The 24,790-nt window shown below is 38.4% G+C and overlaps 1 protein-coding gene across 1 annotated transcript in view; it reads left to right on the top strand.

Moving 5' to 3' along the window:
• Window positions 1-1,938: 1,938 nt before the first annotated feature.
• Haus6 (HAUS augmin like complex subunit 6) overlaps window positions 1,939-24,790 on the top strand; it is a 33,622-nt gene continuing 10,770 nt past the window's right edge. The window contains exons 1-12 of the mRNA XM_048356309.1: window positions 1,939-2,293; window positions 5,748-5,843; window positions 8,374-8,452; window positions 9,499-9,631; window positions 11,797-11,944; window positions 14,010-14,075; window positions 14,381-14,429; window positions 18,974-19,144; window positions 20,896-21,089; window positions 21,814-21,940; window positions 22,669-22,771; window positions 24,233-24,317. Coding sequence (XP_048212266.1) covers window positions 2,166-2,293; window positions 5,748-5,843; window positions 8,374-8,452; window positions 9,499-9,631; window positions 11,797-11,944; window positions 14,010-14,075; window positions 14,381-14,429; window positions 18,974-19,144; window positions 20,896-21,089; window positions 21,814-21,940; window positions 22,669-22,771; window positions 24,233-24,317 — 1,379 coding nt within the window. The 5' untranslated portion in view covers window positions 1,939-2,165. The remainder of the gene's footprint in view (window positions 2,294-5,747; window positions 5,844-8,373; window positions 8,453-9,498; window positions 9,632-11,796; window positions 11,945-14,009; window positions 14,076-14,380; window positions 14,430-18,973; window positions 19,145-20,895; window positions 21,090-21,813; window positions 21,941-22,668; window positions 22,772-24,232; window positions 24,318-24,790) is intronic.

The following is a 24,790-nucleotide window of genomic DNA, read 5'->3' as shown; positions in this document are numbered from 1 at the left end:
TTAACCACCAGAAAACCAGAAGTGGCAATGTGGCTCAAGTGGTAGCACGCTAGCAAGAGCTCAGGCCCATAGTTCAAGCCCCACGGTCAATAAAAAAATAAAACAAAACAAACCTCCAAACCCCTGGAGATTAAGTCCAGTAATGTAGGGGAATAAGCAAACTAAAGGTCATCATGTGACCAAAAGCCTGAACTCTCAGGATATACATCCAGAAGCCCAAACTCCCCAGCATTAACAACAAGCACATCCTCTCTGCTTTTGTGTGTGTGTGTGTGTGTGTGTGTGTGTGTGTGTGTGTGTGTGTGTGTGTGTGGGTCCTGGGCCTTGCACTTAGCATCTTTCTCTCCCCTCCTTCTCTCTTTTTTTTCCCATCTCCTCTGCTAATTTTAATCACATTTTCAACTTGCAAGTGAGAATTAAGTTTTGATAGTAGGCCAAAAATTTACAAAGGCAACTCTTTGTCAATATTCTGCAGTTACAACTCTGAGATAACACAAAAGGTGGGTAGTTTCATTCTTTTTTCTTTTTTGTCTTTTCTTTTTTTTGATACTGGGGATTGAATCTAGGATGTTGCACTTGCTAGGCAAGTGCTTTGCCACTGAGCCACATCCCAGCCCTAGTTTCATTCTTTCTGTTTCTCTCTCTCTCTCTCTCTCTCTCTCTCTCTCTCTCTCTCTCTCTCTCTCTCTCTCTCTCTCTCTCTCTCTCTCTCTCTCTTCTTGCCAGTCCTGGGGCCTGAACTCAGGGCCTAAGCTTCTGTCCCTGGCTTCTTTTTGCTCAAGGGTAGCATATTCTACCACTTCAGCCACAGGGCCACTTCTGGCTTTACTGTTTATGTGGTAATGAGGAATCGAATCTAAGGCTTCATGCATGCTAGGCAAGCACTCTACCACTAAGCCACATTCCCAGCTTTCTCTATGTTTTTCTTTACTGAATAATACAAATATTAGGAAGATTTATTCATGGCTCAAACTAATTTACCATAAATCTTTTTTTTTTTTTTTTGCCAGTCTTGGGGCTTGAACTCAAGGCCTGAGCACTGTCCCTGGCTTCTTTTTGCTCATTGCCAGCACTGTACCACTTGAGCCACAGCGCCACTTCTGGCCGTTTTCTGTATATGTGGTATTGGGGAATTGAACCCAGGGCTTCATGTATATGAAGCAAGCACTCTTGCCACTAGGTCATAAACCCAGCCCACCATAAATCTTTTATTGCATATACTTTTTCTTTAATTAATGTGCCCTTATCATGTCAAAAGCTCAGACTTCCCACACCCTGGCAGCCACTGCTCAGTTGTCAAACCATTTGGGAGGGCTTACATAGCTACTGATTGGTTACTATGACCCCAATCCCAGACAGCTACCCCTCTGAGTCCTTATCCAACTGACAGTTTCACCTCTTCAAGATGTACTGTAATTCAGCGTTGTGGATCACTTCGGGCTATCTTTCTATTCTCGCTAACTCCAGACCTGGACTGGCAAAAAAAAAAAAAAAAAAAAAAAGAATTGGGAACTGCAGGCTAAGGATATGGCTTAGTGGTACAGTGCTTGCCTAGCCTGCATGAAGCCCTGGGTTCGATTCCTCATTACCACATACACAGAAAAAAGCCAAAAGTGGCGCTGTGATACTCAAGTGGTAAAGTGAGATCCTTGGGCAAAAACAGGTCAGAGACAGTGCTCAGGCCCAGAGTTCAATCCCCAGGACTGGCTAAAGAAAAGAATTGAGAACTGCAAAGCCATTGGGCATTGCTAGGATAACGTCATCGGATTGCAGGGAAAGTTCCTGGCCGCGCAGTGCACGATGGACCTTGTAGTTTTACACCGTGGGGTATGACTAGAAGCGACGGACAACGGCGCGCTGCATGGCGGGAAAAACAGTTCTAAGAGGCAGCCTATCCGTGCGGCGCAGGCGCACACTGCTCTTCCTGAAGCGCGGGAGTCTTGCTTGTGGCAGCTTCCGCTGGGACACCTGTGGCCGCCCGGCGTTTAGAGGCTCGGTTTTGGATCGTTGGAGGCGTAATGACACCCTGCGAGAAAGCATCGGGCGGTCTCCACGGAGGGGCCGCCACGACCTCAGGCAGCTTGTAGGGCGGAGGGATCCTTGACGGCCCTGCATTCGCGGGGCCTGCGTTTTCTTTCTTTGAAGTTCCCGTCCCCGCCGAGAGAATGAGTTCGGGCTCCGTCACTTCTGTGGAGAAGCGGCATCTCTGGATGTACCTGCAGGCCCTGGGCTTCGATCCGGGGCTGGCCACTGTAGCCTCCGGAAAGATCGTGTCTCACACGCACCTCGGAGTGTAAGGGGGCCGGGGAACGGGGTCGGGGGCGCCGAGGAGAGCCTGGGCCGGAGCTCGAGGCCCGGGGGTGGGGATGAGGAGGGCCCAGGGGAGGGCCCACCCCACCCGGAGTCTGACCCGAGGGTCGAGGGGTGACGGGGTGCCAGAAGCTGTCCCTATCCCCATTTGCTGCCTGCCCATGGCGGAGACGGACACCGTCAGTTACTGAACACTCCCCGGAGCGCTTTGTAGGGGCGGGACGAAGGGGTCGGCTTAACCCTGCCGCGATGGGGGAGGTGGTGGTCTGTAAAGTGGGAAGTGGACGGGCGGGGCCGTTAGAGGCGCAAACGCCTTTGTGACCCCCAGGCAGCTTTTGAAGGTAGCTAACTTTATACTTTTTTAAATTAAATTTTATTGACAATTAAGTTTTATTGTGCAAAGGGGGTACAGTTACATAATAAGGCAGTGAATACATTTCTTGTGATATCTTACACCCTCATTTTTCTTTGCCTTCCCTAGATCAGGTAGGCTTATATACAATATCTAGTGTACCAAAATCATATACAGTAACCAAGTAAAGTACGCCACAGGAAATTCATGGAGATCTTTAAAGATAACGTCAACAATAGAATCCTCCTGTCTTCTCTTGATAATTTTTATTTTTTGAATTAGGAAACAGAAGTCCTCCACCATTAGCAGAAAATAGACAAGGCATTAAGATGGATAGTGAATGCTCCATTCATTCCCTTCTGCCAATTCTGATATGGTTTTAACTATCATGCTTAATACCTTTATAATTTGGGGTCCTTAAAATTGTATTATCTTATCATAAAGGTGATATACCGAGGGGTTACAGTTATATAAGTAAGGTAATGAGTACATTTCTTGTCAAACATGGGTCTTATTTAGAAATAAGTCTGACTACCCATCATCCATCCATCCATCCATCCACTCGGCTTGGTTGCTGTCCTTGAGCTTTTTGTGCTTATGGCTAGCACTCTACCACTTGAGCCAAGCTCCACTTATGAGTTATTTTGGACTTCACCACCTGGGCTGGCTTTGAATTGTGGTCCTCAGATTTCAGCTTCCTGAATAGCTAGGATTGCAGGCCTGAGCCACTGGTGCCCTGCAGAACATGTTTTGCTTTGCTTATATGGCAACCTTTTCTTTGGGGCTTGTCATTTAATAATAATTTTTAGTTTGTGTGAATGTGGTTGTATAACTACTGTTCTTAGAGTTAAATATACACTTAGCCAGGTGCTGGTGGTTCATGCCTATAATCCTGGCTACTCAGGGAGGTGGAAATTTGTGGATCATAGTTTAAAGCCAGCCAAGGCAGGGAAGTTCGTGAGACTCTTAACTCCAATAAACTACTCAAAAAAGCTGGAGTGGTGCTGTGGTTCCAGTGATCGAGCACTGGCCCCAAGCACACAGAGGCTCAGGCACAGCACCCAGGCCCTCAGTTCAAGCTTCAGGATTCCCCCTGCCCCCCAAACACACACTTAAAATGACCTTACAGTCTTAGTCTAAGAAATTTCGCCTGAAAGGTGCATTTTGAAAAAAATCACAGGGGTTGAATTGTATAGAATTGATTAGAGGGAGAAGCTGTGCCTGAACTGTTAAGTTCAGTAGGAACTGAGAGAAGTGATTGATTTATCCATGTAACACATTTATTGAATATATTATTGGACCTGGATATACAGTGGTGAACAGGAAAGAGGAGAAGTTTTTCTTTACAGAATTTTAGGTTAGTGGATAAATAAAACTACAACAAATGTCTTGTTACCAATTATGATTAAGTGCCACAGAGAAGTGGATAGAATATTATGCAAAAAGGTAACATTTGGGGCTGGGAGTATGGCCTAGTGTTAAAGTGTTCGCTTTGCATACATGAAGCCCTGGGTTTGATTCCTTAGCACCACATATATAGAAAAAGCTGGAAGTGGCACTGTGGCTCAAGTGGTAGGTGCTAGCCTTGAGCAAAAAGAAGCCAGAGACAGTGCTCAGACCCTGAGTTCAAGCCCCAGGACTGGCAAAAAAAAAAGTAACATTTGATAGATGGTAAGGAGGTAGGATGAATGGAACTTAGTTTTATTCCTCAAGGCATAAAGACATTTAAAGACATAGGAACACAAACAAGAGAATAGTTATGCTGTTTAAAGTTCACTTGATTTGATTCTTTGCTTTTTTCATGTTAACCTTTATTTATTTCTGAGGTGTAAGGAATCAGATCTGGGGCCTCATATATGTGAGGCAAGAGCTATATCGGTGAGCTATACTTCCAGGCTTTATTAACTCTTTGGTCTATATAGCTGGGTGACTTTTTTCCTTTTTTTTTTTCGGTGCTATTGAGGCTGGACTCAAAGAGCCTTGTGTTTGCTAGACAGGTGTTCTTACCACTTGACCCATGATCCTAGCCCATGTGTTACATTTCTTAGGAGTCTTTAGTGCAAGTCTAGGGGCTTGGACTAAGGGCCTGAGCACTGTCCTTGAGCTTTTTTCTGCTCAAGGCTAGCATTCTATCACTTGAGCCACAGCACCACTTCCAGCTTTTTCTGTTTATGTGGTGCTAAGGAATTGAACCAAGGGCTTCATGCATGCTAGGCAAGTGTACTACCACTAAGCCACATTCCCAGCCCCTTATTTTATTTTATTTTATTTTTTTACTTTGTCTTGATTAAGTAGAAAAATTGGTATAATAAAAATTAATGAATTTGCTAGCATTATGTGATGAAGATGATTTTGAGAGTACAATTCAGTAAATATCCGTGACTCTCAGGTCAGGTGACATATTTAAAATTAGCACTTTTCAGTGACATGTCAAAACTAGTGTATTATTGTGGGAAGCAAATTTTCTACTCTAGATTTAAATTTCCTAATCTAACTAATGAGAATAATCAAACTACTATGTAGTTTTAGTAAGATTAAATAAAACAAAATAATTTGTATTAAGTAACATAACATACTTTACATGAAAGTAATGACTAGATACTCTTATAAAAGGTTAAAAATAATGATTAACAAATAAGCAACGAGATAAATATTAGCTATTATTCAGTAAATATTGGTTGATACTGTCTTCTTACCACAGGGCAAGTTCTCTGTACTTAGGCTTTTCTTCTCTTTCTGTAGAATGCTCACATTACATGAATACTAGTGCCAGGTTTCTGTTGGATGTGTGTTTTTAGAATCAGAAAATAAAGCTTTATGTTTTTCTTTCTTTTTTGGTGGTGGGCCTTGGTTTAAACTCAGGGTTTATGCTTAGTGGGCATATTCTCTATCACTTGAGCCACAGTTGCAGCCCTCTTTTTCTAAACTAATTAAAAAATATACTTGAAAAAGAAAAATGAATTTGCCTTCACTATTGGAAGAAAATGAAAATAATAATTTGTGTCAAACTCATATAGCTTTTGATGATGTTTAATGTTATTTTCCTTTTTTTCTCTCTTCCTACCTTTTCATTTTAAACCACTAGGAACATGTTTGACAAGCTGAACCGTGATGCCTTTCAAATAGTTTCGTATTTTTTGTTTCAAACATTGGATGAGTCGCTTACCAAACAAGTTTTCAAGTAAGGAAAGTTATTTCATGTTCTTTTCATTAGTCATTCTCAAATTTGAAACTGCATTATGCCAGTTTAAGCCATAATTTCAATTCTGACCACTAGCACTTGTTTAGAATGGATATTGTAAGATTTAGGTGTGAGTCTTACAAGCTGAGTGTTTAACCTTTATAGGCATCTGAGCGAGGGGGGATATTAAAACTGTTATGTACTTTATAGGTAATTGTTAGGTAGCCGATAAAGGGGAACGCCACGCAGTATTCAGGCAGGAGAGAAAATTTATTACTGAACTGCTGGTCTGTGGCTGAGGTGATGCATGGCCTGAGAGATGGGGCAACCCCCATCCAGCCCTGCCTTATCTAGGGCTATGGCAGGGGGGTGTGGCCTGGTAGATTAGGATGTGACCTAGGTAGGGGGAAGTAACTGCCTCCAGGTATGCCAGTTACCTAGGTAACTGGGTGGAGACTTAACCAGGTTGGGGGGGGGGGCATCTGCATGGAGCCTTCCTAGGGCGGGCCTTACAGTAATACAGATTTTTGTTTCATAAAATCAATTGATAACATTATTCATGGTCTTAATTTAGGAAAACCAGTTAATTGATACCAGCTTGGTTATATACTCACTACTTCCCTGTGTTTTATTTGTTGTTACTGTTGTTGGTTGTAGGGTTTGAACTCAGGGCCTGGGTGCTGTCCCTGATCCTCTTTGTGCTCAAGGCTACTGCTCTACCACCTTAGCCACAGTGCCACTTCTGTTTATTGAGTGGTTAATTGGAGATAAGAGTCTCATGAGGACTTTTCTGCCCCTGCTGGCTTCGAACTTTGATCCTCAGATCTCAACCAGGATTACAGGCATGAGCCACCAGTGCCCAGCTTGCTTTTTTTCTTTTTCTTTTTTTTTTTTTTTTTTTTGCCAGTCCTGGGCTTGGACTCAGGGCCTGAGCACTGTCCCTGGCTTCTTTTTGCTCAAGGCTAGCACTCTACCACTTGAGCCACAGCACCACTTCTGGCTTTTTTCTGTATATGTGGTGCCAAGGAATCGAACCCAGGGCTTCATGTATATGAGGTGAGCACTTTACCACTAGGCTATATTCCCAGCCCGCTTTTTTTCTTTTTTAAATTGTTATTGTAAGAGTTGATATATAGAGGGGTTATAGTTACATGAACAGGTAATGAACACAATTCTTTTTGAACCATGTTTCCCCTTCCATTGCTCTCTCCCGGTTTTTCCCTCCTGTCCCCACCCATAAGATATCCAGTTCATTTTCCCAATAGTGTCTAGTGAGTACCATTGTTGTATTTGTTCAGCCTTGTTCCACCTCTTATGTGCCCTCCCTCACCCTCCTAAATACAAACTAACAAGCAAGACAAAAGAAAAGGAAAACAAAACCAGCAACAGTGACAACTAAAAAATGTCTCTCGTTTCTTTGGAGTTCATTTCATAGAATATTATGTTATATGATCATCTATCATATAGCTTTTGAGCCTTTGTTAAAACCACCCCTATGCATATTCTCCTGGCTTCCAACCACAATTCTAAGATCGTGGCCTCCTGAGTAGCTAGGATTATAGGAATGAGCCTCTGATACCTGGCTACAATCTAGGCTTTTGTTTTTTGCCAGTCCTGTGGGTTGGGACTCAGGGCCTGAGCACTGTCCCTGGCTTTGTTTTCCTCAAGGATAGTCCTTTACCACTTGAGCCACAGTGTCACTTCCTCCTTTTTCTGTTTATGTGGTGCTGAGGAATTGAACCCAGGGCTTTGTGCATGCTAGGCAAACACTCTACCAGTAAGCCATGTTCCCAGCCCTCTATTTTATATTTTTGTGTTTTGTTTAGCCACAAAACAGTAGTGACCATAGATAATGATAGGGATTACCTTTAGGAGTAATACCCTCGTGCATTCTTCACGTATTCATTGTGTATATCCCTTTCTGCTTCTGTCCTTCAAGTCTTCCCCCTTCCCCAAGCTTAGTGAACTCATTTATATTGGAGTATTGTATTTAGCTCATTTTCAGCAATTTTAGTAGCCGTTCATTCTCTCATTTAAGATATATATCTATATATATCACTCATTTAAGATATATATGTTCATTAATTATTTGCACTGAACTCTATAGTTATTTGAATGGAACTATGTAGATACTTAAAAAAAAAAAAGACAGGGGCTGGGGATATGGCCTAGTGGCAAGAGTGCCCACAAGGCCCTGGGTTCGATTCCCCAGCACCACATATACAGAAAAACGGCCAGAAGCGGCGCTGTGGCTCGGATGGCAGAGTGCTAGCCTTGAGCGGGAAGAAGCCAGGGACAGTGCTCAGGCCCTGAGTCCAAGGCCCAGCACTGGCCAAAAAAAAAAAAAAAAGACTGAGTTTCTTGCATAGTGGTGAGACTCTTCTTAGTTGAAATCTAAGAATATTAGCTTTCGTCCATTATGCTTTTGTTTCTAGTATAGGAAATCATTTTCATTGTTTTAAGTTTTTTCTGAGTTTTATTTTTTGAAGGGGTTTTTCCTAAGTCTAATGATTTTATATTTACTTTTAAGATTTTGTTGGCCTCCATTTGACCAAAAAAGTGATGCTGAATTCCGTAAACATTGCTGTGAGTGGTTAAAAACAATTTCTGTAAGTATTCTTTTAGAAGATGCTGATCTTAATATTAAGAGAGTGGCAGCTTTGAATGGAAAAGCTAAGGGACAGTGTTCATGCTTCTTAGATAAAGCCCCAGTACGGTCATACGTACACAAAAAACAAATAAAAGATGACATTAAGCCTGGGAATGCAGCGGGGTGCCAGTAGCTCACACCTCTAATCCTAGCTACTCAAGAGGGTGAGAGATTGGAGGATCACTGTTTACAGCCAGCCTGGGCAGGAAAGTCTGATACTCCAAGAAACTACTCAGAAGAAGCTGAGAGTGGCTCTGTGGCTCAAGTGGGAGTGCTAGCTTTGAGCCAAAGAAGTTCAAGGATACCACATAGGCCTTGAGTTCAAGCCACAGGACTTGAACACTTGGCACCAAAAATCATATAAAAGTGCATATAAAGAGGTCTGTAGCATAGTTTATGCTTACACAGCTGTTAATGTCCTGGTTTTATATTGTAGGACAGTTATAAAAGCTATCTCCATTGGGTGAAGTTGTGTGAAGGGTATATGGACTCTACTATTTATTCAGCTTCTCAAACAGTGATCTTTTTTTTTTTTTTTTTTGGCTAGTCTTGGGCCTTGAACTCAGGGCCTGAGCACTGTCCCTGGCTTCCTTTTGCTCAAGGCTAGCACTCTGCCACTTGAGCCACAGCACCACTTCTGGCTTTTTTCTGTATATGTGGTGCTGGGGAATTGAACCCAGGGCCTCATGTATATGAGGCAAGCTCTCTTGCCACTAGGCCATATCCCCAGCCCCTCAAACAGTTATCTTGATCCTTTTATGCTTTAAAGGATGACATAATGTGAGGAGCATAGTGGCTGGCTAAGGCTTCATCTTCTCTGTTACTCGAATTGAATTGTGCATACTCAAGACACTGTGTGACAAGTGGGTATCTAGCTACTTTCACTATTCTCTAGTGATGGACTCATGAAGTGGGCCTCCACCAGTATACAGTGTAAAAAAGTGTGATAAAAATATCAGAATTATTGTTATAGTCTTTAAATTATTTTATCCCTTTTCTTTGTAGGCAGAATGTGGAGGTAGCTTTCCTCAAGTTGTTGGCTCACTGTTTCTTTCTCCTGGTGGTCCTAAGTTTATTCATTTGATGTATCATTTTGCAAGATTTGTTGCAGTAAAATATATTGAAGCCAATTCTAAAAGTAAGTTAAGCTTGATGTTGGAAAGTATTTTGCCTTGACTCTTAAAGTGTCATTTTTTCATAATTTTAAAATCAAGAATGTTTAATGAAACATGTTGAGTTAAAAATGTAATTTATCTAAAAAAAGTTAATATTTTACTGAAAATGTGGTTTGAAATCTTCCCATAATGAACCTTAATTACTGTTTAACCTATTTCTAACATTGGGGTTGGGAAACACTTTCTAAGAAAGGCCAGATAATAAATAATTGACCACATAAGTATGGACCACATAGGGTCCCTGCCACATATTCCTCTTTGTTTAGCTTGAAAAAAAAATGTAGAAATGATTTCTACCATTTTGGGCTTAAAAACACCAGTAGGCGGAGCTAGGCCATAGAGTTAGAGTTTACCAACAGTGTAAGATGTTAAGTGTATTCAATGTATGTGAAATTTATTTTGTTTATAGGTGTTACGTTGCAATTTCCTGATTCAAGGGATTTGACTTATTTACTAAGTCACTTATTTACTAGAAAAAACTGAAGTTTATCTACTTGTTTATTAGAGGGAAAAATTTAATTTTAAAAGCTAATGTTTCAAAAATGCTACTTGTAGTTAATGAATCACACAGCTGTTTTTTTTTTTGTTGTTTATAAAACAGGGAAGGAATAAGACAGAAAAGTTGAAGCATTAAACCTCTTCCAATTTTATGAGACAACCATTGCTATTTGGTTTATTTCTTTTTCCTTTTTGTGTTTTTTTAAAAACACATCTGTATGTTTTGTTTATTTTGACTAGATAATATATTCTCATTTCCAAAATCATAACTTCTGCTCTGGTCTGTACTTATTCTGTTTTCCTTTTTAGAAGCAACAGTGTAGTGCTCTGAGCAAATATACATATATTCTTTTTTTCTTTTCCTTTCTGTTTTTTTGAGATGGTCTTGATGTTTGGCCCAGGTTGTCTTGAACTTATCATGTTCTAGCCACAGCCTCCTTAGTGCTGGAATTATAGGACTGGACTACCTTGGCTGACAATTCTTATTTTATTTTTAATTTTATCATTTTTTGCTTGTCTTTTGTTCATTACATATATTAATTGTACAAAAGTTTTTGTTTTTTTTTTATTGAGTTGGGCACATGCCTGTAATCCTAGCTACTCAGGAGGCTAAGATCTGAGCATTGCGGTTTGAAGCTAGCCCAGGGAAGGAAAGTCTACAATACTCTTACCCTCAGTTAACCACCAAAGATCTAGAGGAAGAGCTGAGGCTCAAGTGGTAGAGGGCTAGTCTTGAGTAAAAAAGCTCAGGGATAGTGCCCAGCCCCAGGCCCAGAAACCAGTCCCCCCAAAAAAAATTAAGAAAAGGAAAACAAAAGAACGAGAGAATTACTTTGTGTAGATTTTTTTTTTTTCTGTTACTTGGATTTGAACTGAGGGCCTTGTGCTTTCCTGGCTTGATAGCTGGCTAGTGTTCTACTATTTGAGTTATACTTTCAGCTTAGCTTTTTGCTGGTTATTTCAGTGTTGCGCTTTTCTGCCCAGGCTGACTTTGGGTGATCCTCTGTACCTTGGCCTCCTGAGTATTTAGAATTACAGAGCCACTGATAGCTCACTTTGAACGTTTTAAATTAAAACTCTACTTTTTAAACTTTAAATGTATTTAAAGAGCTCTATCCTTTAACTTGCTTCATCTTGTTTTTAATAACAGTTTTCTCTTGTGTCATTCTAGCTTTTAAGAAGTTGTTATGATATAAACTTTTTCAAATTAAACTGTTCTTTGGGCCTGAGAATATGGCCTAGTGGTAAAGTACTTGCCTCATATACATGAAGCCCTGGGTTCGATTCGTCAGCACCACATACATAGAAAAAGCTGGAAGTGGTGCTGTGGCTCAAGTGGTAGAGTGCTAGCCTTGAGCAAAAAGAAGCCAGGGACAGTGCTCAGGCCCTGAGTTCAAGTCCCAGGACTGGCAAAAAACAACAACAACAAAACAAAACAAAGTAAACTGTTCTTTGGTGATAGATAAGGTCTTGCTTAGGCTGGCCTTAAGTGTTCTTCCTGGGCTTAAATGTTCTTGCTTTAGCCTTTGAGTTCTGGGTCTATAGATGTGGGCCCATAGCAGTTAAAATTCAACTTTTTTTTCTTCATATTTCTTACCTAGTCTTTTCTGTGATCTTATTTTCCATGTAGATTCTTCTCTTCATTGTACTGAAACCTTTAATGTAAAGCAACATGACATGTACAAGTGCCTTGCCAGATACCATGTAGCACATAACAGATTTTTACAAATTTTACAAAGACAAAATTATGTTATCCAAAAATATCAGGAAAATGCACAGTAAGTAATATTTTGATGGTTTGAAAACAATTCTTTTTTTTGTTCTGAGCTTGTGTTATCAGTATGACTTTAGTAAAGATAATCTTTATCTACTACAGAACCTTGCTACCATCTTTGTATTTTAAAGTCAGGTAACTTCTAAATATACTATGTTTTCTGAAACTTTAGGCATTCTATAATTCAAAGTTGAGAGCAGTGGCAAAGATTTCTCCTTTCCCTTTCCTTTCCTATCTCCCATCTTCTCTTCCCCTTCCTTTCTTTGTTTTATTAAAAAAAAATAAGTAGTTGTACTGAGAGTTTAGAATTTTATATGTTGGCAGTACTGGGTTTTTTTTTTTTCTTTTTTTTTTTTTTTTGGCCAGTCCTGGGCCTTGGACTCAGAGCCTGAGCACTGTCCCTGGCTTCTTCCCGCTCAAGGCTAGCACTCTGCCACTTGAGCCACAGCGCCGCTTCTGGCCGTTTTCTGTATATGTGGTGCTGGGGAATCGAACCTAGGGCCTCGTGTATCCAAGGCAGGCACTCTTGCCACTAGGCTATATCCCCAGCCCCGCAGTACTGGGTTTTGAATGCAGGTCCTTGCACTTTCTCCCTGTCTTCCCTTGTGTGTGTGTGTGTGTGTGTGTGTGTGTGTGTGTGTGTGTGTGTGACTAGGGTTTGAATTTAGAGCCTTTTCATTCACTTGGCTTGCTTGCTTTCTTGGCTATTACTTTTATAATTTGAGCTAGGCCTTTAGCCCTGCTTTTTACCAGTTATTTTTGGAATCTCATGGTTTTTATTCTGCGCAGGCTGGCTTTGAACTGTTACCTCTGGATCTTAAATTCTTGAGTAGCTAGAATTATAGGCATGAGCCACCAGAGTCCCCTGAGAAAATATATTTTTGAGCTGTAACCTGTAATTGTTTCCATCCTGTTTTGGTCTCGATATTTCATTCTGCAAATTACTGTATTGCCAATGTATTGCTCTTAATTTTTTTTTTTTGGCTTGAACTCTGGGCCTGGCTGCTGTGCTGTTCCTGTGTCCCTGAGCTCTTCAGCTCAAGGCTATCGCTCTACCACTTTGAGCCACAATGCTATTTCTGGTTTTCTGGTCGTTAATTAGAGATAAGCGTTTCACCGAAGGGAAAGAGGGAGGAGGGAGGGAGGAATGAGGGACAAGGTAACAAACAGTACAAGAAATGTATCCAATGCCTAATATATGAAACTGTAACCTCTCTGTAATTCAGTTTGATAATAAAAAAATATATTAAAAAAAAAAAAAAGAGTTTCACAGATTTCCTGCCTGGGCTGGCTTTGACCCTTGATCCTCTGATCTCAGCCTCCTTAGCAGCTAGGATTATAGGCATAAACCACCAGCGTCTGGCTTACTTTAAAATTTTTTATTTTAGAGGTGATAAGCAGTGGGGTTACATTTACATATATCATAGTTTGAATAGCTATTTCTTTATGTACATATTGCTTCCAGTAGGTACTTAATACTTTAATCAGTTTATATTTAGGTTCATCTTTAATTATTATTTTATTTTATTTTATTTCTGGGGCTTGACATCAGGTCTTGTATGTTGTCTGTTAGCCTTTTCACTCAGGGAAGATTTTTACTCCCAAGGTTATAGGTTATATCTAACTTTATACTGTTGTAAACATCACAGTAAGATCTTTAAAAATAATTTGTCACCTGTTACAAAAGCTACAAAATTTTGTGAAGTTACAACTGAAATGGTGCTTGACTATATTGATAACATTCAAATTTGCCCCATAGGTATGTGAGAAAAAGATAAAAACTGGAGACAAATCTTATTGATTCCACTATTCTATGCAACGAAGTCTGAGACCATGCCCAGGCCCTGAGTTCAAGCCCCAGTACCTGCACCAAAGGGGAAAAAGTCTTGAGTGTAGACTAGGCTAGCATTCATGGTCCATCTCAGTAGTACCCTGTATGTTAGATACTTTCTTCAAATGTTCTTTAGTTGGCTTTGGGTGTCCTTAGAGGCCTTGAGCAAAGGTATGAAAAGGGAAATAGGATAGGCTATACTAGATAGTTGTAATGGAATTTCTGTTATTTCTTGTAGATTGGCAATTAAGCAAGTACGAAATTTGAGACCAGAATGTATGGGACTTCAAAACCAAATGAAAAAGTAAGTGACTTTTAGAGCTGGAGTTTGCTTTACTTATTAATTTAGCTCTTGCATCTTATAGGTCAGAAAATAGTCCTACAAACATTTATTAAAATATAGCTAGATGATGATAGGATTAGAGTATGGCTCTTATTTCAAGTCTTGTTCTCCTGCTACAGAATTATTACTGTTTTGAGCGTCAATATTATCGTTATTTTTAATTGGAATGTTTGTGAGTTTGCGGATTTACAGATCAGTTTGCTTTTTGGATGCTAAATTGCTATATGGTTTTCTTATGACTAATTTGATTATTTGATTTTTACTAGAATGGAACCCTATGGTGACCAAATTAATATACATGAGAAAATTCAAAAGGTGAGGCAACTATTTATTTATTTCTATATCTAGAAAGCACTAGGCTAGCACTACTTTGAGCCAAAACACCCCTTCCAGTTTTCTAGTGGTTGATTGGAGGTAAGAGTTTCATGGACTTTCCTGCCCGGACTTTCCTGCCTGGGCTGGCTTTGAGGGCTGGCTTTGAACTGCAGTCCTCATATCTTAGCCTCCTGAGTAGCTAGGATTGCAGGCATGAGCCACAAGTGCCTGGCTATTTATTTATTTTAATTTTTTATTTCTATGCCAGTATGAGGTTTGAACTCTAGGCGTTTCAGTCTTGCCCAAGCTTTTTTGCTTACAGTTGGTAAATCTGTCACTTGAGCTATGCTTTTAGTTCTGGCTTTTTGCTGATTAATTGGAGATAAGAGTCTCTAGGACTTTGCTGTCTGGGCTTGATTTGAACAGCAGTCCTCTGATCTTAGCCTCCTAAGTAGCTTGGATTATGAACATGAGCCACAGGCAACTAGATAAGATAGCCTAAATTGTATTTGAGACAGAATCTGGCTGCGAAGTGCATATTTGACTCCAATTTGTAATTGTCCTGTAGATGTGTCACCATGTCTGGGGTAGTGTCTTTTCTTCTGAAAGACAGAGTCTCTCAATGTTACCCAGACTGGGTAGCCTCAACTTCTGGGCTTAAGTGATCCTCTGGCCTCAGTTGTTTGAGTAGCTGAAACTGTAGGTGTGTTGATGTGTTACGTGCCCAGCAATTGTCTTCATTCTCTTTTTGCCTCTTCTTTTTCTTCTCATTCTCTTTCTTGTTCCCTCCTTTTTTTTTTTTTTTTTTTTTCTGGTCCTAGGCCTTTAACTCAGGGCCTGGGTGCTGTCCCTGAGCCTCTTTTTGCTCAAGGCTAGCACTCTACCACTTGTACCACAGCTCCACTTCTTTTTTTTTGAGTAGTTTTTTGGAGATGAGAGTCTCATGGACTTTTCTATCTGGACTGGCTTTGAACTGCAATCCTCAAATCTCACCCTCCTGAGTAGCTAGGAGTACAGGCATGAGCCACTGGTACCTGGCTTTGTCCTTTTTTTTGTAGTGAACTCATTACAAGGATATATATATATATATATATATATATATATATATATATATCCATCAAGGTGCCTTTAAAACTTCAATATAATGGAAAAAATTTGGTTGATAAATTAGAAGATTAAATATATAAAATAGTTTAAAGTAGGATTAATTTAAAATCCTTTATCTAGCAAGAAAAATCTGCTGACTGTAACTTCATATTGATATTACTATCTATGCATTAACTGAAGGAAGATGGTATATATTGAAGAAAAATGAAGTGTTAGATTGAGGCTGGCTTGACAGGAGGAAGGAATCTAGCAAATGTCAGTGATACTGGGCCTTTAGAGGTTGGTTTTTAAAGTTTTTATTAAGTTATAGTAATTGTATAGAGGAATTTCACTGTGTTATTCCCATGCATGTGTAGAATGCACTTTGGTCAATATCACCCCCTCTATTACTTTCTATCTCTCCTTTCCCTACCAGAGGTTGGCTTTGTGGGATAAAAGTGTTTTCTTAAGTTTTCTTTTTGTTTGGATGAAATCTCTCAAGTCCTTTTGTGATTCGATAGCAGCTTTGGGTATTACTGTGGCTTCCCAGGCACCTTAGCACTGGAAAGGTGAGTGCCATCTTCAGAAAATGTTCAGTCATTCAATGAGTGTTCATTGATCACTTGCTGTATGTCAAGCATCTTCTCAATATAAGTAGGGCTTCAGCAATGAAGAAAATAAGGCAAAGCTACTTTCTTACACCTTTAATTTTATATTACTATTATTAAATGGAGTATTTCTGATTGTAAATATAATAAATTGATATGAAAACCATTTTCTACATCATTTTCTCCTGGAAGTGAATAACATTCATATTCCCTGGACCAGACTAATCCATTGACAAGAAAATTTCTGACAAGAATGAGAATCAAATCATGAGTGATTATAGAGTCATTAGAGAAACACTGTCTTGAGATCAAACTGCTAGACAGTTTGACTCTTCCTTTGGAGAACAGCTTAATCTTGCTTTGCAACATTTTAATTAGAGATGTTTAGTATTTTATTAAGGGAAGACACAGATATTGGCATAAGTATAAGTATCATACTTTGCTACTCCTTCCCACTTCTATAAATTCTTGGAAGCGTAATATTCATACAGAGAAGTATAGCTAGTGTCCTATACCTCTAATCCTATCTACTTAGGAGGCTAAGACCAGATGATTACAGTTTGAAGCCAGCCTGCGCAGAAAAGTCTGCATCTTTAAAATAAATTAAAAGCTGGGCTGGTTGGAAACTTGACTCAAGTTGCAGAATGACAGCTGAGCAAGTGTAAGGATTGAAACTTGGTAACACTTAAAAAAAATGAAAAACTGCAGCCTTACAAATTTTCAGAGTGAACATATTTGTAAAACTAGGTTCTGGTTTTAGGACTAGAACACTGTCAGCAAACCAGTGTCTTTTTCAAACCTTCTTTCATTCACTTATTTCTCTGAAAGGGTAAAGAATGTCATTATATATATATATATATATATATATATATATGGTTAATTATGACATTTTAAATTTTTATATAAATGGGAGTTCTTTTGTGTCTGACTTTTTTAAAATTTTTATTGTCAAACTGATGTACAGAGAGGTTACCGTTTCATACGTTAGGCATTGGATACATTTCTTTTACTGTGTCTGACTTCTTTATGCTTGTTATCCATGCTGTTATGTTTCATTGTAGTATGTTCATTCATAATCCTCAGATCTCAGTCTCCTGAGTAGCTAGGATTATAGGCGTGAGCCACAGTTGCCATTTTCAGTTTTTTGTTTGTTTTTTGCCAGTCTTGGGGCTTGAATCCAGGGCCTGAGCACTATCCCTGCCTTCTTTTTGTTTTTTGTTTTTGTTTTTTGCTAGTCCTGGGGCTTGAACTCAGTGCCTGAGCACTGTCCTTGGCTTCTTTTTGCTCAAGACTGGCATTCTACCACTTGAGCCACAGCTCCACTTCCTGCTTTTTCTATATATGTGGTGCTGAGGACTTGAACCCAGGGCTTCATGTATACAAGGTGAGCACTTTACCACTAGGCCTTATTCCCAGCCCCCTGCCTTCTTTTTGCTCAAGGCTAGCACTCTACCACTTGAGTCACAGCACCACTTCTGGCTTTTTTTTGTTTATGTGGTGCATGAAGAATCGAACCCAGGGCTTCATGCATGCTAGGCAACCACTCCACAACTAAGCCATATTCCCAGCCCTTTCTCCAGTTCTTGACTGCTGTTTCCAGTTTATATATAGAAGTTTTAAGAATACTATTTAAAAAATATCTTTTAATTAAGAAATCACATATATTTATGTTGTACATATTATAGAAAGATGATTTAGCAATTTTGAAATGTGTATTATTAATAATTTGTCACCATGAAATAACAAATCATTTAAACTTATCTAGTTTCACTTGATCTTTAATCAGTATCCTACTGTGAATGTACTTACATGAATTTTAATGAAAATATATTAATATATTTATAAGAATTCCCTCCCTCCCTGTTTGCTCCCTTCTCTTCCCTTTTTTCCTTTCTCCTATTTTCCCCTTAGGATCATGGTTCGAAGCCAGCCTAGGCAGGAAAGTCCGTGAGGCTTTTATCTCTAATTAACCACTAGAAAACTAGAAGTATATCTGTGGCTCAAGTGGTAGAGTGCTAGCCTTGAGCAAAATAAATAAATAAATAAAAAGAAATCTTAGAGATAGTACTCAGGCCCTGATTTCAAGTCCCACTACCCCCTTCTCCTAAAACAACAACAATAACAAAACAAAAGCAAGCATGGTTATTTATATTTAACTTTCCTGAATGAGTTCAAATTGATTTTTAGTAGTTTTTTTTCTTGTTGAAATCTTTTATTATTTCTCCTTAAAATCTATTACATTGAAAGCATGTCAGGATATAGCAATTGCTAATTGTATCTTAGTTTTGTCTGAGTATTATAAATTATAGTGAGCTAGATTCTCCTAAAAATTCTTTAGCTGGGCACCAGTTGCTCACACCTGTAATCCTAGCTACTCAGAAGGCTGAGATCTGAGCATGGTTCGAAGCCAGCCCAGGCAGAAAAGTCCTGAGACTCTTACCTCCAATAAACCACTCACATAAAGCCACAAATGGCACTGTAGCTCAAGTAGTGAAGTGCTAGCCTTGAGCACAAAGAGGCTGAAGGACAGTGCCCAGGCCCAGACTTCAAGCCCCAGGATTGGCAAAAAAGAAGAAATTCAGTTTCCAAGCTCCTATGGAAGTAGTACTGGCTATTAGAGTACAGTTATTTTAAAAAATGTTCTTACTGGAAATCATCCCAGAAACACTTCTCTTGTTAGAGTAAGCAAATATTTATGCTTATGTTTCTTTTTTTTCCCCTCATCCTGGTGGGACTGGGGTGAAACCAGGGCCTTGTGCTTGCTAGGCAGGCACTGTACTACTTGGGTGCTTACATTTCTTTAATATATGTACAGATTCCCTTTAATATTCTTTTTGTCTCTTTTCAAAGGTTCGGTCTTTGTGGACTTCAGTGAATGAAACATTCATGCTTTTAGAAAAAGAAAGAGAAGTTGTTAGTTCAGTTCTTGGTCTTGTTAACCATTATGCTTTAGATGGAACTGATGTTGTTATTAATATTCCGAGGCTTTTACTTGACAAAATTGAGAAACAAATGGGTCAGGTAAGCATTTGATATTTTTAAAGCTTTTGGGAAAACGAAAACAATAATATAATTACTATCTCTTGTTTTTCTTCTTTCAAAATTTATGAGTACATATAGAAAAATCTTCATAAAGTTATAGTTAAAGGTGTGATTAGTTGGTACTTGTTCACACCTTCTATGGTCCTATGTCATATACTGTAGGAACTATAAGCTTACTTATAGGAAGATGGTTTTATACTAGTTGTTTATACATGTTCAAAGAGAACAGCTATGATCTGTTGCTAAATGCCATGCTCTCTAAAAATCTTTTTTCAGAGTCTCTAATTTCTTTTGTATCTTGGTTATATTAGACAGTCTCTTAAAGTCTTACTTTAGCTTTGTGCGGTCCACCTCTACTGTGTTTCCAGAGTGCTGATTTCAGTTTTTCCCACTGTTTCCTTTTTCTCTACTGAGCTTTAAATGCAAGAGTTCTCTAAGGTTCCTTTAGTACCCAGTTTGCTTTTCTTCATGACAAATTTATTAATATTTTCTTATCAGTCCCATGGCTTACAGCTTCCTATACAAAATATTACCTGTCTTTGATATGTCTAGTATAGCAAGTTACCCACTCCATCTGTCTTATAAATGCATATAGGACATTGCCATCTGGTTTGCTTACTTGGTTTGTTTTTAGGCAGCACAGTTGATAGCATCTACCATATACATGGTACTGATAATAGTGTGAAGGTACAAAAATAAAGAGTTGTGACTCTCATGTTGCTTTAATAGGTAACATGACATCAAATTCAGAATACATTAAAACCACGATGTGCAAGCTTAACATTTCTACAATGTATTTAGGTCCTAAGTAAGAATAATAATTATGTGTAACAATAAGGAGAAGGTAGGAAGTAATGAGGTCTTTGGAGAACATTACTGTGTTTTTGCTTTTACATGACATTTATATTTAAAAAATATTGACAATAAATATGCTAAAATATATAAACATATAGGGCAATAAATTTGTCCTAAGTTTAGATATCCATTAGGGGTCATTGATTTCCAACTTTTGTTAAATTAATTCATGCTCTTTTTCCAAAACTTCCTTCCTTCCTTCCTTCCTTCCTTCCTTCCTTCCTTCCTTCCTTCCTTCCTTCCTTTCTTCCCTCTCCCTCCCTCTTCTTCCCTCCCTCCCTCCCAATGTGGGGCTTGAACTCTGATCCTGGGCTCTGTCCCTGAGCTCTTGCTCAAGGCTAGTGTTCTACCACTTTGAGCCACAGTGCCATGTCTGGTTTTCTGGTGGTTAATTGGGGATAAGAGTTTTGTAGACTTACTGCTTGGACTAGCTTTGAACCAAGATTCTCAGGTCTCAGCCTCCTGAGTAGTTAGGATAAGAGGTGTGAGCCACCAATGAGCACCTGGCTAAAACTTACTCTTTCTACTTATTTTTTAGCCCAGGCTGGTGTTGAATTCATGGTCCTCCTTCAGCAGCCTCCATCGTAGTGGGATTATGGGTGTTGGCCACCACACCTGACTTCTACTCAGTTTTTCTTTTCACCTGTTTACATTTCTTTTAGTTTTCAGTATTTTTCATGATATAAAAAAGTAGCATGACATAGTGATTCTTCAACAATGGATTTAAATTATTTGTGTAATTTATGTTTTAGTTGGTATTTGATTTTTTTTAATTCCTAAGGGAAAAGTATGAGAGTAAATAGCATATTTATGTAACAGTTTTCTGTCATAAGAAACTATAATTCTCTACTTTCCCTCTGCCCCTTAATCTTTAGCTGCACATAGGAAATGTTTATGAGGCTGGAAAATTGAACCTTTTAACCGTTATTCAGTTGTTAAATGAAGTCTTGAAAGTAATGAATTATGAACGTCATCAGGCTGATCAAGAAAGATTGACAATAGACCTTCACTACCTTGAAAAAGAGACCAAATTCCAGAGGGAAAGATTGTCAGATCTGAAGCATATGAGGTACACTAGAAAGACCTCCCTTTATTTCACTAGGGAAGAATAGGGTGGTATTCTTAGAACTTTAAAAGTTAGAGATATACATGTTAGATAGAAAGGTTTTCTTTATTTGCAATAAATTATTTTCCCTGCGTAATAATTCTTCATGAAATAACTTATTTATATATTTAGCTTTTGTTGTGTTTAACAATAGAAATTGAGTCTCAAGAAAGTGTTTCATTTGACTAGAAAGACTAGGAGTTAGAAATAGTAAGAATAGGATTCTGACAGATTAGAGATAGGAAAAGCCTTATGTTTTAAAAATCAGGGCTAGAGGTGTGGCTCAAATAGAGCACCTGTCTACCAAGTATTCTACAGTACAGCAAAAATAAATTAATAATTAAAAACTAAGTGTGTATGTATGTGTATATATCTATATACACACATATATGTATGTGTACGTGTGTGTGTGTATGTGTGAGTGTGTATGTATGTATGTATATGGCTATATGGCTAGGCATATGATGTAAGTGGTAGAGTGCCTGCCTAGCAAATGTAAGATCCTGAGTCTTCTGGTTTTAACAGGAAAAGATGTATTTTATGTTTGGAATAATTATTTGTGAAATTTTATTCAATTTGTATGTGTTGTGTTTATTGAATTCACAATTTCATTTCCTTCCACTTCCCTAGTATATTATTTTCTTAAATTTTACATTTTTTTGAATAGTTATTTTTTATGCTTTCATAGGTATAAAATAAAAGAAGACCTCACAGATATAAGGCATTCTATTACTGAAAAGGAAAGAGAATGGCATAAGAAATGGGAAGAAAGCCTTGGCCTGTCTCCTTTCAGTCTAATTAAAGGTTGCACTCCAGTAAGTAATGTTGACTTGTTGATGTGTCTTATGGAGAGTTGCTTAATTTTGTCAAAGTTGACCTATCATGTTCAAGATAACCTAGAAATTACACACACACACACACACACACACACACACACACTTGTGTCTTTTCATCTTAGGTCTAATGTTCAAATGTTTCAGTTTCTATAATTTTTCTAAGTACAAAGTAGAATTTTTAATAAGCGATTGTCATTCATAGTTAATATTTTAAAATTCAGAGGGCTGTATTCACATGAAAACAAATGAGATTTGCCTTTGATATTAGCTATTTCAATATTTGAGATATGGTTGGAAACAAAGCAACTTTTTCTTTTTTTTCTCAGTCATGGGGGCTTGAATTCAGGTCCTAGGCATTGTCTCTGAGCTCTTTTGCTCAAGGATAGTGCTCCACCACTTTGACAGTTCACTTCTAGTTTTGAGGGGTTAATTGGAGACAAGAGTCTCACAGGGACTTTTCTGCCCAGCTGGCTTTGAACTGTGACCCTCAGATCTCAGCAGTCTACTAAGTAGCTAGGATTACAGGTGTAAACCAACAGCACCTGGCTGCAACTCATTTATTTATAATATTTTTAAATTTAAAAATAGTTGTAAGATATATGTTTGGTAACTTTTTAATAGAAAAAATATCCAGTCATAGATTCACTAATATTGTTTTTATGGCAGTTATTAAATGTTCTTTAAAATTGTTAATTCTGTGTTTTAAGGCTGTGAATCTTCTACCACCTATGTCTCCCCTTTCATTTGATCCTGTCTCAGAGGAAGTTTATGAAAAGAGTATTCTGTCTCAGTACCCCGCTTCACTTCCAGGTTGGTTTGTTATCATTTTCTCTTTTGAAACTTGCTTCTGTCATTTCTCATTATTACCATTGTTTATATCTTTGTCTCCTTTACTCAGTTATGTAATGTTATGCACGTAGCATACTTTCACCGTTTTAGTCATTGCAAAGTAGACAGCACAATGGCATTTAGTACAATATTATGTAATCATTGATCATCACCATTATTTAGTTCCAGAACATAGTCATCTAAAAGGAGCCTCTTATTGATGAAGTAATCATTCCTCATTTTCTCCTCCCCTTATCTCTGGCAGCCAGTAATACACTTCTTGATTCTCAATTTGCCTGTTTGGGTTACTTCATATAAATTGACTCATGCATATAATATGAGGCCTTTTGTGTCTGGTTTTACTTACCATTATTCTAGACAGACTCTTTATGGAAAAGTCTTCATCTCTAATTATTTCTCCCATTGTTAGGATGGTAGTGGCACATGGTAACTTAAAGATAGTATTATGAGTAAATATGTTGCTCTAAAATAAGCTAAGTATTATAGTTTCAATTTTGTTGGCTTATGTGATCTATATACTTAAATGTAGTTAAATAACACTGGAGAATTTTAGTCTCTTAGGTTTCGTGTGTGTGTGTGTGAATGTGTTTGCATGCACACATGCACATGCATGTGTTAGTACTGGGGCCTGGGCACTGTCCCTTTGCTTTTTCACTACATTTGAGATAGAGCTTAACTTTAAGCTTTCCTGCCCAGGCTAGCTTCAAACCCTCATCCTCAGATCTCAGCTTCCTGAGTAGCTAGGCTTCTATACATGAGCCATTAGTGTCCAGCATTATTTCAATTTTGGGGAACTCAAATGTGGCCTTACACATATATCAGTCTTTTTTTTTTTTTGCCAATCCTGGGACTTGGACTCAGGGGCTGAGCACTGTCCTTGGTTTCTTTCTGCTCAAGGCTAGCTACTCTGCTTCTTGAGCCACAGCATCATCTCTGGCTTTTTCTGTTTATGTGGTGCTGCAGAATCGAACCCAGAGCTTCATGCATGCTAGGCAAGCACTCTACCACTAAGCCACTTTAAGTGTATATTAGTTGTATGGGGGGGAGTTATGACATTTGCACACATGTACAACTGTATTCCCATCAATCTCAGCCCTCTTTTGCTATTGTTGGGAAATTTTTATTACTGCTTTAACCAGAAGTCTTTTCTTATAAAAGTCTAGTAGATTATTTTCTTTCTTATCATTTGGCCTTAACACTCATAATTATCTTTTGTTAATAGTGTTTATATTCTTTTTCTGTTCTTCAATTTAGAAGTTATTTCAGACAACTTGGGATGTAGCTCAGTAGTAGAGCCCTTGCCTAGCATGAAGGAAACCTTGTTTTGAACCCCATTTCTGAGGAAAGTATTCTAGAATTCTAAGAGATCCTTGAATATTAGAATGTATAAACATAACTAAAAACGATTATTTTCTACTTTAGATATAAATAAGCAACATAATCAAGAAAATAGTTGCCGAAGAGACATAGAACCCCTGGGAGCTGTGTGTGATCTAGGCCGTAATAGGTAAAATAAATTTGATTCTCACATTGAATCTTGTATTAATTTTAGTCCCTTCTTGTCAATTTCTAATCAGTAAGGATAGGTCATAATATCTCTTTCTTAACCAGATACTATTTTTCTACTATAGACCCACATTTTGGGAAAAGTTTTGCCATTTTTGGTGAATGAGATTTTTTTCACTATTATTTTTATCTAAATATTGGATTTTGTGGAAATTATATAAAATTGCCTTTTTAAATATGTAAATTTTTTTGAAACTGCTCTGGAGCCATTGAAACTTTTTGGCTTTTAATTTCTCTCTCTTTGTTTCTCTCTCTCTCTCTCTCTTTCTCTCTCTCTCTCTCTCTCTCTCTCTCTCTCTCTCTCTCTCTCTCTCTCTCTTCTTTTTCTTTTGCCTGGGGCTTGAACTCAGGACCTGGGCGCAGTCCCTGAGCTTCTTTGCTAAAGGCTAGTAACCACAGTACCACTTTTGGTTT

Source organism: Perognathus longimembris, chromosome 1 (assembly GCF_023159225.1).
Source record: "Perognathus longimembris pacificus isolate PPM17 chromosome 1, ASM2315922v1, whole genome shotgun sequence".
Lineage (NCBI taxonomy): Eukaryota > Metazoa > Chordata > Mammalia > Rodentia > Heteromyidae > Perognathus > Perognathus longimembris.
This window is presented reverse-complemented; position numbering and strand designations above follow the sequence as displayed.